Genomic DNA, 16,097 nt, shown 5'->3' on the forward strand with positions numbered 1-16,097 from the left:
CTCCTCACCTGACAAGCCTCCCACGTCCATTTTCTTCAGGTTCTTGGCCTCCAGGATGACCACGGTCAGCTTGCCAGCGGTGGGAACGTATCGCAGGGAGAAGCAGATATCGCCCAGCTTCTCTTGCTGCGGAGACAGACGTTGCAGAGGTGAGAACAATTTCAACCGTGACTGCTAAATCCAAATTCACTGCACTGTGAAGAAAAAATTATTCAGCCAAGCAAATGTGAAACACTGCTTTGCCTTTTCAACACGGCAGACGGGGTTATGTCTTTTTCGTTTTGCTCTGCACAGACAAAAAGAATGGCTTTCAGTGTTCTAAGTAAGCGTGTGACTGTACAGGAAGTCGGCTGGTATTAAAGGTTAATGTACAGGACTCTGACACCAGGTCGTAAAGCTGTTCGTGGTAATTACACCTTCCAGCGTGAATCAGGATGCATGTACAGTAAGGACAGAGAAATTTACAGAAAGACAGTTTCTGTAATTACTTTAAGTGCCTACATTTGCATGTGTAATGCTGTCTAATGTAAAATAGGTCCAGACAGACTGAAATAGAGAAGTCAGTGATCAGTGTAGAACTGTGAAGTAAATTATGGTCAGAAATCATTTGGAATAAAATACAGAAACAAGGAAGTCTGGCAAAGTGTTCCACCATCAGTGCGATCTGATTTTCTGATCAGTTTGACATAATTGGTATGGATTGCTTTTAAATCTCTACATGATCTGACTTCACAACTACTAACTCCTCATTCTCCACCTCATCCCCTCAGATCAAAAAAATCCATTACTGTAGAACAGGGGTGCTAAACTCATCTTAGTTCAGTTCCACATTCAGCCCAATTTGATCTCCAGTGGGCTGGACCAGTAAAATCACAGCATAATAACCTATAAATAACCACAACTCCATTTTTTTCCCCACTTTGTTTTGGTGCAAAAACTACATTCAGAAAATGTTCACATTTAAGGAATTATCTTTTTACAAAACGTCATGAACAACCTGAAATTTCTTAAGAAAAATAAATTCAATTTCAACAGCATTCAGCCTCAGTTTATCATTTCCACATTACAACTTCCAGATCACAGAGTGTCTACAAAGGAACACAACATTCAGTCACAGCTATCTGGAACTGAATGATATAGTATTTTACTTTAGGATCAAAATGACAAAAGTCTGACAAAAAACAAAAACAAGACAAAATATTACAAAAATGAAACACAAAATGACAAATAATGCAATGAACGAGACAAAACAAAACAGAGACAAAAAATTGGACAAAAAAGCTACAAAACGACAAAACAGCAGACAAACAACACAAGTGAGACAAAAAAACACAAAAGGACAAAAATGATGCGCAAAACAATGAATAAAGCGAAACACAGAATGATAAAAATAAGACAAAAAACACAAATGAGACAAAAAGGAAACACAAAAAAATAAAAACGAGAAACAAAAGAACAAAAACATGAGACAAACGACAAAAATCTGAAAAAAAAGACAAAAACAAGACAAAATATTACAAAAATGAGACACAATGAACAATCTAGTAGTTTACTTTATGATCAAAACAAGTTGTCATGATCTAGGAATTATTTTAAAATTATAGGTTTACTAATTTAAAATGAGCAGTTAATGTCTTCTCTGTAATTTTTACACTTTACAAAGTTGTCCCATGGGCCAGATTGGACGCTCTGGCGGCCGGTTTTGGCCCGCGGGCCGCATGTTTGACACCCCTGCTGTAGAACAACCATTACAGCTCAGTTAGTCTTTAAGTTTTTAGTTGCTTTTAAAACCCAACTGCACAGCATGACATTTGTACTATATTTTATAAAGTCTTTTCTAATGTTTTATTAGCCATTCTAATATTTTACTGGCTTTTTAAATGTTTAACTGTCTTTTTAAAAAGCTTTATTATCCTTTCTAAGGTTTTATTGTCTTTTTTGTGTGTTTTATTGCCTTTATAAAAAATTTTATTGCTTCTTCCAGTGTTTTACTTTCATATTTAATTTTTATTGGTCTTTTTTAATGGGGTACTGTCTTTTTTTTAATATTTCACTGTCCTTGTCTTTGAATGTTGTACTGTCTTTTCATTTTACTTCCTTTTCTTTTAAAGTTTTTAAAAAATATTTTATTGTTGCTAATTTTTGTAAAATAAAGGTGTAGAGTATTTATTATATATAACTACTGCTAAAAGTATGGGGTATTGTGATGAAACCATTGTTGTATATGGACACTGGTTATGGACAGTGTTTTTATTTACTGCACCACAGCTGTTCAGGACATATGTACACGACAATAAAAATGAATAAGATGGATGGACACCAATTTTTTGAGACAAATCTGCAAGCACAAATATTTTGTAATGTATTGTATATTCGAAAGAGTCCAGTGATGCAGACAAGCTGTTGAGTACGTTAGTCATCATGTGAGCCAGCTGTCTGCTGTCCTGTTGTATAAATGGACAAAAACGAGGACAAAAACACTGCTCTATTATTTAACTGTGGAGTTTGTCCTAAATAGGAAACTGGCAGGTTTAGAATGTAATTTGTTTTATGGTACTATGAAAGGACCTGTTCCAAAAATTAAGTAGATTTTAAAAAAGCAAACAGCCAATTAACTGTACACGAGTCTTTGTATGTTTTCAGTCTTCTGCTATGGTTCGGTCTCTTGTTTTGGTTTGGATGTTTCTAATATTGGCGCCCACTTGTTTGTCACTCATCACGTTGCTGAAAAAGCTCGCAATCACTTCACTGGTTCACACAAATCACCACCACAACACAGCCCCATGAACACACTGAACAGACAGCCTTTCATATTCTACCCATATACTTTTTTAACATGAGAAGCAGACGCAGTCAGTAACTCCCTCTGGGGTAACACCTGCTTTAAGTGTAGCCACTTTGAAAAGAGTTTATAAATCAAAGGATCTGAATATTGACCTTTGGGTTATTTCAGGGTGCAGAATCAGTTGGAAATGGCTGCAGTGTGTCAAGCCCCCCCCCACTCATTTCATTTGTCATCCATTATCCAGGCTTGTAGCTGCTTTAAAAAACCAAAGACTAAATAGTCTTTGATGGCGAGAGGTGGGTTTTAATCAACACGAAGGCACGCTCCCCCGTAGGCTCGCAAAAGAAGGAGCGACAGTTAATTATGCCTGTCAAGAGCAGTGACCAGGCTCTTTAATGCTTCCTTTGAACTGGAAAAGGCCAACTGCTGCTTCTCCAACTTAAAGGGCATTTTCAGCACTTTGCTACTTCGTATTTGACCTTAAAAGTAAAGAGGATTGTGTATAGGTGGGGTATTTAATCTTTTTACTGAGCTCACTGCTAAAAGATTTATACCTGACAGAGCGGCTCTGTCTTTGGACTGATAGGCTCGAGTCATTACTGAGTTTTCCTCGCTGTATATAAACTTAAAACTAGTGGCTTCCATCCATTCTGGCTTCTCACTTCTTGAAATAAAGCACCATCTACTGATAACCCCTAAACTGGACATGTCTGTGGGTTGTGGACTGCTCAGCCAGACAATAATTTTTATTTCAATATTTTAAGTGGCTGGAAGAGGTAAGAGTACCCAAAAATTCCTAAGAGAGAGGAGCAATCTCTAAAGTTAACAATTTCTAGCAGGGGATATATTTGTTTTTGGGGCGTACCGGTGGCTATGGACTTTAGGAAGCAGACTAGTAACTTTTTGAGATAATTTTGAGACTCCTTACAGGACTCTCAGACCAACCGTTGCTTTATACAGAATACAGCTTTTGGTTTATTATCACTCCAGTGCTTGACATGGTTTCCACATTTATAGAATTTGACTGAACTGTATTCTTGATTTCTTTCATTCTATTATGTATTTTATGTCCTGTGTCACTTCTTTAGGTCATTAACCAGTTTTCAATTTTTACTTAAAATATAGTTTTACTTGCTGGCTTTTCCAGATGAGGTCCTTTGTCATATTTAATCTGGGTGTACAGTCCTAACAACTACCTTTGTCAGAAAGACATGTTAGTTGTGATGCCATTATCTCAGTAAACAGCTCAGGTCACAACAGACTCATTAGAACATTCTGTTAATAAACATAACTTTCCATCAGTTTGAAGGTGGACAGCAGCAGTTTCCATGGTCCACCTCTGTTCCAGCTTCTCTATACAGAGTCTGAGCACTGCGAGGCGTCACTCAAACCTTGCGTAAAATTGTCAGGTGCAGTCGTGCAACCAGACGCTAAGAAAGTATAAGATGCCCTTCAACTCAAACAACACCAGCAAACCATTCTACGCTGTTATAATTAACCTTTAAATCAACTCGCCCCAATGCTAAAAATAAGGTTGGCGACATGTGCGATATGCCATGACATTTACCATGAAAATTGAATCTCCTGAACTGGTGCCTGGAAAGTCACACTTCTGTTAATTGAAGGGGAAGTGTGGACATATGATTAAGTGACATTTCCAGGAAAGATGGATTACATCGGCCACGGCAGCACAATTGTGGTTCCAGCACAAATGACTCGCAGAAACACAACACAATAATCATGATATCGTCTATGGAATAAAAATGCTCTTATTACGGAAACAGCATCTACTAGATGTACAGATCTCTGCTTTGGAATGAGACAGGTGTCAGGGAATCATTTCAAACCTTTTTTTATACATTTTGTAGGGAGTGATTTAACTTAAAGTCTTACCTCCTCCTTCTCAGCGCTCTGCAGATCCCGCCACTCCTCTGTTATGTGGCTGAAGTCCACCTTGTTCATGGGCACCTTGATGTCACCGATGGCGTCATGTTTGGAGAAGCGGTCAAAATCGTACACCGTCATCACCAGCGTCTTCCCACCAAGCTCTACGTAGGGGACCTGAAGAACAAAGAGTTTCATTAGCAAGAGAAAAAGCAGCTCATCTAATGACACTTGATTTTTTATTTTTTTTGGCCTTTCATTGGTTTTATTAGACAGATATAGTTGAAAGACAGACAGGACATGAGACGGAATCGAACTGAGTCAGGGACGATAGCCCCTGTTCATGGCTCACCTGCTCAACCAGTTGAGCTATCTGGGCACCCATGACACTTGATTTTAACCAGTTTAGAGAAAGAGATGTGCACGAAACCAAAAGGAGCGCTAAACTAATCTCAACTTTGAGGTGACGCAACTGAGCCGGCTACCAACGGGACTGAAAGATACTGTTACCTGAAATATGATGACGTCACTTTGAGTCAACACGAGTACATTACGTACACAACATTGGTTCCTACCGTTTCAACCTCATCACAGTAGAAGAGCAGCTCATCATTGCAGTCTTAACCTTCCTGTTGTCCTCATTTACGGGCACCAAAAAATATTGTTTCCTTGTCTGAAAAAAATCCAAAAATTCAGCAAAAAAATTCCCCAAATTTCTGAAAATTTGCAAAACCTTCAGGAAGAAAATTACAATAATTCCTTAAAAGTTTCCCTTAAAAGTTTTATTTTTAAAAAAAGAAAAAAAAAAGAAAATTCTTGTAAATATTTTCAAAAAGGGAGTAAAAATCTTCCAAAAAAATCCTAAAAATATCTAAAGTGATTACATATATATCAGTAAAACTTTGAGTATTTTCTTGAAGAACATTCACAAAAAAATCAACCAAAATTCAGCGAATTTCGCTGGATTTTGGTTGATTTTTTTGTGAATGTTCTTAAGAAACATTTTTAACATTTTTTTTCCACCAAAAAATGTTCAAAAATTTCCCAAAAATGTTGAAAATGTGGACATCAGAAGTTTCACTGTCAAAATATTTATTTTTTTCCACATTTTCAATCTTTGAAACTGGTCAACTTTGACCTGCAGGACGACACGAGGGTTAAATGAGCATGAAACAACCAAACATCAAACTATTGATATAAGCCTCCTGTTTGCCATTTATTCACAAATCTAAAAAAAGGAACATAATTTAGAACGGGGCACCCGCTTATTAGGAACACTTGTGCGATGTAATTCCATGCTGGGCTGGAACAATATAACCTTTGTCAAGCTCATATCTGGACTTGTTGACTTAAATTTGATACTAATCAGTCCATGACTTGCTGCTTGGCATCTGTTCTAAAGTTAATTACATGTCAAGCAGTCGGACGTGTGCGTTTTTGGAGTGGGTGAGGAATGTAATTGTTTCCAAGTCATTCACTTCCATCCAACCTCTTCTCTGACAGATGCTGACTTGTGTTCCTTGTTTGCCTTCAGACTTATTAAACAGAAATAACTTGTTGCGATACAAAACAAGAGTGACGGGGCGATAAGGCTCCATGGTTCGCTCTTGACATTATCTCGCAGAAACATCCCTTCTTCTTGAAGGTGTCACTGCCGCTTATAATCACACGTTCTTTTCATGGCACGTCACAGATTTGGAAGTAAATATTACATAAAAAAACAACCAAATAAATCCCGGTGGATACCACATCACATTATGCTTAAGTTACACCACACCTGGGCTCTCCGCTGATGGGTGAGTAACAGAACTTTCCTCACTAGCAAGCAGCAGCCACACATCCATTACGGCCGAAGCACAGCCAGAGTGTAGCGGTGCATCTGCCTGTGTTAATCCCAGTCACATCCAGCCTCAGTGTGTGCGTTTGTGAAACTGTGTGTGCGAGAGATATTCTGTCAGGAGCTTGTTAATGTGCCAGCTGGTTGCCGTCTCCATACCTTCCCAGTATCCGAGGCCGCATGCTAATCAGATTGTCAGCAGAAGCAAAAGATCTCCAGCTACAAATGTTTTTGAGCATTCGGTGGACGAAGATGAGATTTTAATGCGAGTCGTACCTTGAAGGTGAACTGCTCATTGAAGACGGGATTGAGGGTCTTCCTGTGGACCTTGGTCTCAAATTTCTTCTTCTTGTCGGGCAGCAGGTAGACCTTAACGTACGGGTCGGAGGTGCCACCCATGTCCATAGCTGGCAGCTCGGCCGCCTGAATGATCCCCACTATGAGCTGAGAGGAAGACGTAAAATAGTGAGGATGGGCAAGTCAGAGAATCAAAATTACGAGAACTTTCACTGTTATCCCACCAAAATCCTTTCAGAGAAATGATTAAAATGATTTGGCTTAAGACATGTAGCTCCAAGACCTAAAAAGATTTTTAAACGACAACTTCATTTCAGCCTTTAATATCAAAAGCAATCATTCCTTCATAATGGTGCCCTAAGTGTCATTTTTCCTGAGATATTGCTCTAATATAAGAGAGTTATATCGGCCTTGTGTGTCAGCGGCCGAAGAGTTCGTAAAGGTCAGGATGTGCCAGACTAGCAATGAGAGGACTGTTTTTCTTCACATAAGGCTGATAATTGATAACCACAATGGGGGGCCCTGGAGGCTGATTGACCTGCCAGTCAGAGTCTCTACTCAAAGGCCTCTCAGGAGGTCCGGCTAGTCAGTCAATCAACTTCCTATCAGGCAGCCATCAAGCAGCAATCTGGAGGCCGACCAGGGCACTCAGCCATGGAGCTCTACAGCTGTCAGAAGCTCCATCGGCTCATTGTGTGGAGCTACCAGTGATGGGAGACAAATAAGCATGGAGGGGAACAATGACCTCCAGTTGGTAATCGACATAAGGCAAATAACCCCAAATGGGAAAGAAAAATCAATTGTAGGGATGGAAAAAACATGGATTTATTGATGTTTTTTTAAATGCTTCAGTTTAAAATACTATCTAATTACTGTGAGACCTTAATGGTCAGTTGAGTTAATGTGAGGGGAAGAAAAAAAGCATGTAGCCCAATTAGATGTCGGTCAGTTGTGAAGTGGAAGAGCTATTTTGGATGCACGTGGTTCCAGAAATAAATGCTGTATTCATCTGATGATGAATTACTAAATGTTCAGTGAGTCACAGTTGGAGCATTTCTACAGCTTGGATCAGTCTGATACTATCTTACAAACAATCCCTCATCCAACTTTTGCAAAATACCTCGATTAAAAGTCGAAAGCACAAGCTGTATTCATAAACTTTTCATCGGCTACATCTTCCAGCGTGCGTTTTGAGAAGGAATACTCTTAAAATTCTGTCATGAGAGCTACAAGGCAGCCAAGAGCTAAAGAGAAATCTCAAAACACAACCTGCAGTTTAAATCTCAAACTAAAATTCTGTCTCATTTTTGACAGAATTCAGCAGGTGTGGCACCAAAGTTTGTTAACTGCAGCCATAAAACATTTTGAATTCCATACAGCTTTAATTTGCGCCGTCAACTAGCTTCTTTGCAATGGTAGCATAGCAATGATGCCAGATATCAGTGAGTAGACGTGTCTGCAATGCCAAAGTAATGGACAAAACACATTTTTTTTCCACGAACATAAATAATTCATGCCTAAAAATGGTTTAGCTGTAACTCTACAGTGTTGACTTCTTTAGAGTGTGCAGATATCTGAAGATCTTGGAGTAATTCAACCTTATATGTTTCAAGTATAAGCCAATTCTGAAGACTGAGAAGCATCTTCCAGCATAAAATAACACTATATGGACGTGTAACAAGGGAAAAACTTGATTTTCATCACAGAGGTCTTTAAAAGTGTCACCAAAACATAAACCTACAGGATCATGACATAATCCTTGAGATTCCACGTTTCTGTGTTCAGGTCTATGCAGCTACTAAAGCCCTTCTGACAACACAACCTTCTTCATACTCCACTGACCTTCTAGCTTTCTAGCTCTGATACCGACACCAACAGCTACTGTAGCTTTAAAAACTGTGTCCGCCTGCCTCCACACATTAATGTGTAGCTCGACTAATGAGATTATTTCCGCAGCTTTTACCCTGAGATGTTTACATATCTGCAAGTCCAATGAGCAAAAACGCTCTGCTCTTGTTTGCACTTAATATGCAGAAGGTTATTTGTTATTTTCTAACGGGGGACTTGGCTCCACGTTCCCAAACCACCAATCAACACAGACAGAGGGGATGGCAGCTTAACAAGGGGGTGTGGTTCAGTCATTTTGCTACCAAGTGGGGTGGCATCCTGACTCAAATCAGCCACTGTTACATGCTATAACCTGCTATATTTATTTATTGATCAGTCATTTGAGTTTAAGTGAGTTTGTCTCTGTGTGTGGTAAAATACATCACACACTGACGATAGATAAAAACATAGAAGTGCAGGTTTCATTTCTCCTGCTCCATCTGTGTTATTACTGGGTACGTGTTTGCACAAGATGTTGGTGAGATTCCAGTAGTTAAAGGTTGTCATGGAATGATGACTGTGAATGTAACATCAATACACACGTGATCACATACAATAACAAGAAAAGCACTGAGAGAGCCAGTACTCCGCCAAGGGTGCTCATTCCCCCATATGGCACTGTCAGAAATGCAGCATTTTTTTTTTTTTTTTTTTTTTTTTTTTTAAAAGAAATGCAGCATTTGTTTATTAGTTATTGATGAGCAGCAATACAGATGTACCCACAAACAAAATGACTTCACGCTGAGCACAGACATGTGTTATGCATGTGTACTTTATGTACAGTGAGCTAAATATGTAGCCAGGGGTGGGAATTGATGGGACTCGGAAACGCCCCCACAATTTAATCAATTGTTTTGTGTATAATTTCCGACAGATAAGTCCCGATTAATCAGCAGCGATTGATTTGTAATAGGATCGCAATCATGTAATCGTCAGCAGGCAGCTGATGTCGTGTTCACTTGTCATAGTTAAGCCTGGGTTACGTTTTCCACATGAACATGATGCGCAAAAATGAGACGCTCGAGAGAACGTGTGGTTTTATACTCCGTCTGCTAACAAACTGCAGGGGGCAGTGTATCACAAACACACGTCTACCTAGTCTACTCTAGTACTATACTAGAGAAGAAGAAGTTTGCCATTGTTTACACCACTTACAACATGGCATTTTACCGAATAGTTGCATTTCAACAGTTCATTTTTGTGATGAATCGTATAAATGCCTGTATTTCTGAACTTCTACTGCTACGAGCTCCTGTTCTTGCACCAGTTTTCCACGTGTCTCCGTCCGGGTTGTTAGAAAAATTTGGAGGTGCACGATGTGGAAATGTTCTTCTTGAGAAGAGTCGTGTGAGGGGGCGTGGCTGCTAAAATGACGTAATTCGTCTGCGTGGAGCCGCATGGACCTCGCAGACGTGTCAAGCATGAAACAAGCTTGAGAGTGACGCAGATCGCCGCTGATCTCGCAATGAAACTGAAATCTTTAACAAATCCTTGGATCCAGACTATAAGCTGCATCACTGCCAAAATCTAATCACTTGGTCCTTGTGTCATTTCTGACCTTTCCTGAAAATTTCATCCAAATCTGTTAGTCCGTTTTTGAGTAATGTTGCACACAGACGAAATAACAGACAGAGACAAACATATAACAAACATCACACGACAGAAGTGAAAACACAAATACATCAAAGGGGAGCATGGGGTGTCTTAATTGTTCACCAGGTTATGCACAACATTTTTATTGCATTACCAAAAGCACAAAGGATCATTTTCACATAAATATGAATTGTAGCTTCCTGTATCTTACCAGGTTTGCTCACTGTGACACGGTTACACACCTTCAATGGCCCATGAAAGATGTACAATTACACTAGCTGTCATTTACCTTAACTTAAATGGAACCATGTTGTGCAAGGTGGTGCTGTGAAGCGGCATTTGGATTTTAAGTGTGGCAATTTATCTTTGCATGCTGCCCTCCTGATTTCCATCCATCCATCAGCACAGCCAGTGGGAGACACAGCATGTCACAGCGTCTTTACTGGGAGAGGCACTGATGCTTGGGAGGAGATAAGAGCAGGACGTGGCTGGAAATGTTGATATGCACTTTGCTGCTCCTGCTAATTGTGGCTTTTCTGATTCTGGGTGACGCCACGTGTTCACAATATAGACCATAATATACAAAAAACCCACTGTTTAAAATCAGACCATGCAGAGTTATGGTTGTAGAATTAGGTTGAAAGGAGGACATTTTTGCGTCAGTTACACTAAGTGGGTGTTATATGGTAATCCTCTGTAATTCTGGAGCTGACACTATTTTGATTCATCAGTTTTACTTTCTGTGCACTGCATAGATGGTACTTTAAAGTCACTGTTCAGTCATTGATTAAACTACTAAAAACTCAACTCTGTGTATCAAAGTCACATATGTAGACAAAAATAATAATTTCCTGCTTTAAAATGACAGCTGTAACGCTACTCAGTTGCTTTGTTTAGATCAGGGATGTCAAACATGTGGTCCGCGGGCCAAAAGTGGCCCTCCAGAAGGTCCAGTCCTGCCCTCAAAGTGTAAAAATTACAGCGAAGACATTAACTGCAGATTGTAAATTTGTAAAATTATAAATTTAAAGTAATTTCTAGACCATGACAAGTTGTTTTGATCATAAATCTCACTGTTCTTTGGTAATTCTGTGTGTCATTTTTACAATATTTTGTCTTTTTTTGTCTGATTTTTGTCGTTTATCTCATATTTTTGTCATGTTTTCTCGTTTTTGTCATTTTGTGTTTCCTTTTTGTCTCGCTTGTGTTTTTTGTCTTATTTTTGTCACTTTGTGTTTTGCTTCATTCATCGTTTTGTGTACCAATTTTGTCGTTTTTTTGTCTTGCATATGTTGTCAGTCTATTTTTTGTTATTTTGTTGTCTCTTGTTTTTGTAGTTTGTCAAATTTTTTTGTCACTTTGTAACTTTTTTGTCAGATTTCTTGTCACTTTTTTGTTTCGTGTTGTCACATTTTTTTGTCATTTTGTTTGTTTTTGCTGTTTCGTCTCTTTTTTTTATAATATTTTGTCTTGTTTCTGTTGTTTTTTTGTCTGACTTTAGTCGTAAAATACTATGTAGATACCTGAATAAATGTTTTGTTCCTTTGTAAACATTTACTGTAATCTGTAAGTTGTAATGTGTAAATGATAACCTGAGGCATAATGTTGTTGAAATTGAATTTGTTTTTGTTAAGAAACTTCAGTTTGTTCATGATGTTTTGTAAAAAGATAGTTCCTTAAATGTGAGCTTTTTTGCACTGCAACAAAGGGAAAAATGTGGAATTGTGGTTATTTATAGGTTATTATGCTGTGATTTTACTGGTCTGGCCCACTGGAGATCAGATTGGGCTAAATGTGGAACCTGAATTAAAATGAGATTGACACCCTCGCTCTAGACTGTACAGCTGTGTGAAGTCCTCTCCTCTGGTACAGTTATAATCATAGTGTTGACTGCTTATTTCACCAATGACATATCTTTCAGCATACAAAAAACACCTTACGGACATGCTAACAAGGTAAAAAAAAAAAAAAAAAAAAAGATTCTAATAAAGTCGTGAAGCACTGTACACAGAGCTACAATTAATAGTCAACATATTACGACAAAAGGGAACTCATTTAAGACCCTTTCATTGGTTTATAAAGCTCTTAACGGTCTTGGTCCTACCTAGTTATTGGATTTGCTTTCATCCTATGAGCCCCCGAGAAGCTTCGGTTCATCTGGTAGTGGCCTTTTAATTAAAAACAAAAGTCAGAACAAAAACCCACCATGAAGCAGCCTTCTATTATTATGACCAAAGGATCTGAGGGCAGCGTTGATATTTTTACACAAGACCCTCATTTCTAGTGTGGCTTTTGCTAGATTTGATTAAATCAGGGGTGTCAAACTCATCTTAGTTCAGGTTCCACATTCAGCCCAATTTGGTCTCAAGTGGACCAGACCAGTAAAATCACAGCATAATAACCTATAAATAAACACAACTCCTAATATTTCCTTTTAGTGCAAAAATGTTCACATTTAAGGAATTATCTTTTTACAAAACATTACAACCAACCTGAAATTTCTTAAGAAAAATAAATTCAATTTCAACAACATGATGTCTCAGTTTATCATTAACACATTATGACTTAGAGATCAGAGTGTCTACAAAGAAAACATTTATTCACAGGTATCTGGAACTGAATGATATAGTATGTTACCATATGATCAAAATGACAAAGGTCAGAAAGAAAAACACAAAAAACAAAAACAAGACAAAATATTAGAAAAAATTAGATATAAAATGAAAAAAACGAGAAACAAAATGACAAAAAAATAGGACAAACGACACAAAACAAAAAAAGACAAATAATTTGACAAAAAAGTTACACAGCAGCAAAAAAGGGACAAATGACAAAAACATGACAAAAAATTCCATAAATGACACAAATGAGACAAAAAATGACAAAAGCAAGAAACAAAACAACAAAAAAACAGACAAACACAAGTGGGACAAAGAAAAACACAAAACAACAAAAAACAATCCTCAAAACAACAAATAAAGCAAAACACAAGATGACAAAAAAGGACAAAAAACACAAGCGAGACAAAAAAAACAATGGAAACAAGACAGTGGGCCAAATTGGACCATCTGGTGGGCCACTTTTGGCCCGTGGGCCACATTTTTGACACCCCTGGATTAAACTAATGAATGAATTGATCAAACTATTTCTTTTTAACTTATTTTGCTTTTATGAATTTTGACTGACTCTGCTTCTGGTTATTCACGATGGTGTTTCCTGAGTTGTTCATTTAGAACATAATGTTTTTGTAGGGCATTGTTTTTGTTCAGTGAAGCACGTTGTGTTCATTTGAATGAAAAGTGCTACACAAATACTGCCTGATTGATTAAAACAATTATCAATTAAACAAAAGATCGTGCTTTTGCTTCTTCATTTTGTCTTTCAAAATAATGCTTACTAAATCCCAAACACGATACATATTCACAATGATTAAAAGAAAGAGCAGGAATATTCACACTGAGAGGCTGACTTCAGTAATTAATCACTGATCCACATAGCTTTTTCTATTTGTTTCTGCATAATTAGATTTAAAGCTGTAAACACCTGTCAAAGCATCACATCTTTGAGAGTAAAAAACAGAAACAACAGCGGCTGTGTGTGTGTGTGTTTGCACATCTGTGTGGGTTTTTCTGTTTAACTCGGATCTGCTGGTATTAACCCTCCTTTTATTTGTGTGCTGCTCTTCAGCCCAACAAGCAACACGCTGACCAGGATGGGTGCAGGATGGTGATTCAGCCGTTGGCAGCTCGTCTTGGAGGGCTTTGTCCCAGCACATCATGGCTCTAATGTGACTCCACACACATGCACACACACTTTCAAAGAACACAACAAAGATTGGACTTCCTGGCTAGGGCCTGACCGATTTACTGGCCGGCTGATTAAACCGGTCGATTACAGCCCTTTTCAAAATAATCATCATTAGGTGGAGTTTTGTCAATTAAACGTCGATATATTCTTAAATTTCTCATAAAACAGTAAATGCTGTTGAATGATGTCCTTGCTCTGTTAGTCCAATACATGTAGCTCTGGCTCCATTCAATCCTCAGTCCTCACATCACTGTAGTTATGCTAACCTAGCATAGCGTATGCTAACAGCTTAAAAGCCAGTAAGTAACTGCAGAAATAATGTAAGTGTACAAAATATTAGAGTCCAGACCGAGCGTTCATCACTCCATCAGCTGCGTGTTGAGGCTCATTTAACCCTCCTGTTGTCCTCATTTACAGGCACCAAAAAACATTGTTTCCTTGTCTGAAAAGAAATCAAAAAATTCAAAAAAAGAATTCCCCAAATTTCTGAAAATTTGCAAAACCTTCAGGAAGAAAATTCCAATAATTCCTTACAAGTTTCCCTTAAAAATTTTACAAAAAAATAAATGAATAAATCCCCAAAATTTGACAAGAAAATTCTTGTAAATATTTTCCAAAAAATGAGTAAAAATCTTGCAAAAAAATCCTAAAAATATCTAAAGTAATTCCATATTTATCAGTAAAAACTTCTAATATTTTCTTTAAGAACAGTCACATAAAAATCAACCAAAATCCAGTGAATTTCGATGGATTTTGGTTGATTTTTTTTGTGAATGTTCTTAAAGAAACATTTTTTTAAACATTTTTTTCCACCAAAAAATGTTCAAGGATTTCCCAAAAATTTTGAAAATGTGGACATCAGAAGTTTTACTGTAAAAATATATGTTTTTCCATGTTTTCAAACTTTAAAACGGGTCAGTTTGACCCGCAGGACGATATGAGGGTTAAGGAGGAGTGATGTGAACACAGAGGGGTTTGATGATTAAAATAATTAACATTACTGTCTGTCTTCAGCAAGACTTTGTCAGAAAATACTAGAACGTGACCCAGGTTGGAACAGCAACTCACTGTGCTGTTATGGAGGAACACTAGTGTCAGACTGTTTGTGACCATTATAGATTTAAAATGCTGTCAAAGATGACATGTTTTACATCTGAGAAAGGCGTCTCTGGTTTTTATTTTGGCTCAAATGAGTCCTGACTTCATGGCAAAGAAATAATGGAGTAGAGAAAATGTGATTTATCGTTGTAGGGCATCAGAGGGCTACAGAAAGAATGTTTCACAGTAACTTTGCCTGTACTATAACCTACCTCTAATCTAGAGCAACTAGAAGTACAAGACCAGATGTATTTCTTAACTCATTTATAGATTGACTTTTTTCCTTTAAGGTTATATCATTTCCCAGAGGTTTAATGCTTTGTTGCATGTTTTTGTACTTGAAAATTCCTCTCTGTTGTAAAGTTAAACAAATACTAAAGGACAAAGTATTGTAAAACAGTAAAATGTTCTGCCTGTAATTCATATTTTTGTTGTTATAAGTGTTAAGGGACCAAAAAAGAAGATATTTTATTCATTATATATTTTTAAAATTAATTGGCCAATTAATCGGTTATCAGAATTTTTTTCTGCTAAAAATCGGCCTCAAAAAATCCATATCTGTCGAGCCCAATTCCTGCCTCACAGTTCTCCTCCTGACTAATATTTACTGCAGAGACAGAGTGTTAGTTTGGAGATGAACTGTCTGAACTGGGGGGGGGGGGATCCTGAAATAAATAATAAAAATTAAAAAAAAAAAAAAAAAAAAATATTCGGAATGTTTTTAAATTCATCCCTTCTTAATTAACGGTTGAAAATTCACATATTCTGACTGGACACAAAGCCATACGCCTGCTCTTGACCTGCAGGAAAAGAGCAATGAATATGGTAATGATGTTGAAAGTAGGAATGACATTATAATCCTCTTCCTGCTGCGCTGAGAGGGCTCTTTGTGGTTCATTTGCTGTGTGT

At 37.7% G+C, this 16,097-nt stretch overlaps 1 protein-coding gene across 5 annotated transcripts in view; it reads right to left on the reverse strand.

Moving 5' to 3' along the window:
- syt1a (synaptotagmin Ia) overlaps window positions 1-16,097 on the reverse strand; it is a 234,654-nt gene that overhangs the window by 23,944 nt on the left and 194,613 nt on the right. For all 5 annotated transcript variants that reach the window (XM_055006771.1, XM_055006772.1, XM_055006769.1 and 2 more), the window contains 3 exons: window positions 6,783-6,950; window positions 4,679-4,846; window positions 9-126 (listed from right to left, as the gene is read on the reverse strand). In XM_055006771.1, the coding sequence (XP_054862746.1) occupies window positions 9-126; window positions 4,679-4,846; window positions 6,783-6,950 (454 nt within the window). The remainder of the gene's footprint in view (window positions 1-8; window positions 127-4,678; window positions 4,847-6,782; window positions 6,951-16,097) is intronic.

This window comes from Amphiprion ocellaris, chromosome 21, assembly GCF_022539595.1.
Source record: "Amphiprion ocellaris isolate individual 3 ecotype Okinawa chromosome 21, ASM2253959v1, whole genome shotgun sequence".
Classification (NCBI taxonomy): Eukaryota; Metazoa; Chordata; class Actinopteri; family Pomacentridae; genus Amphiprion; species Amphiprion ocellaris.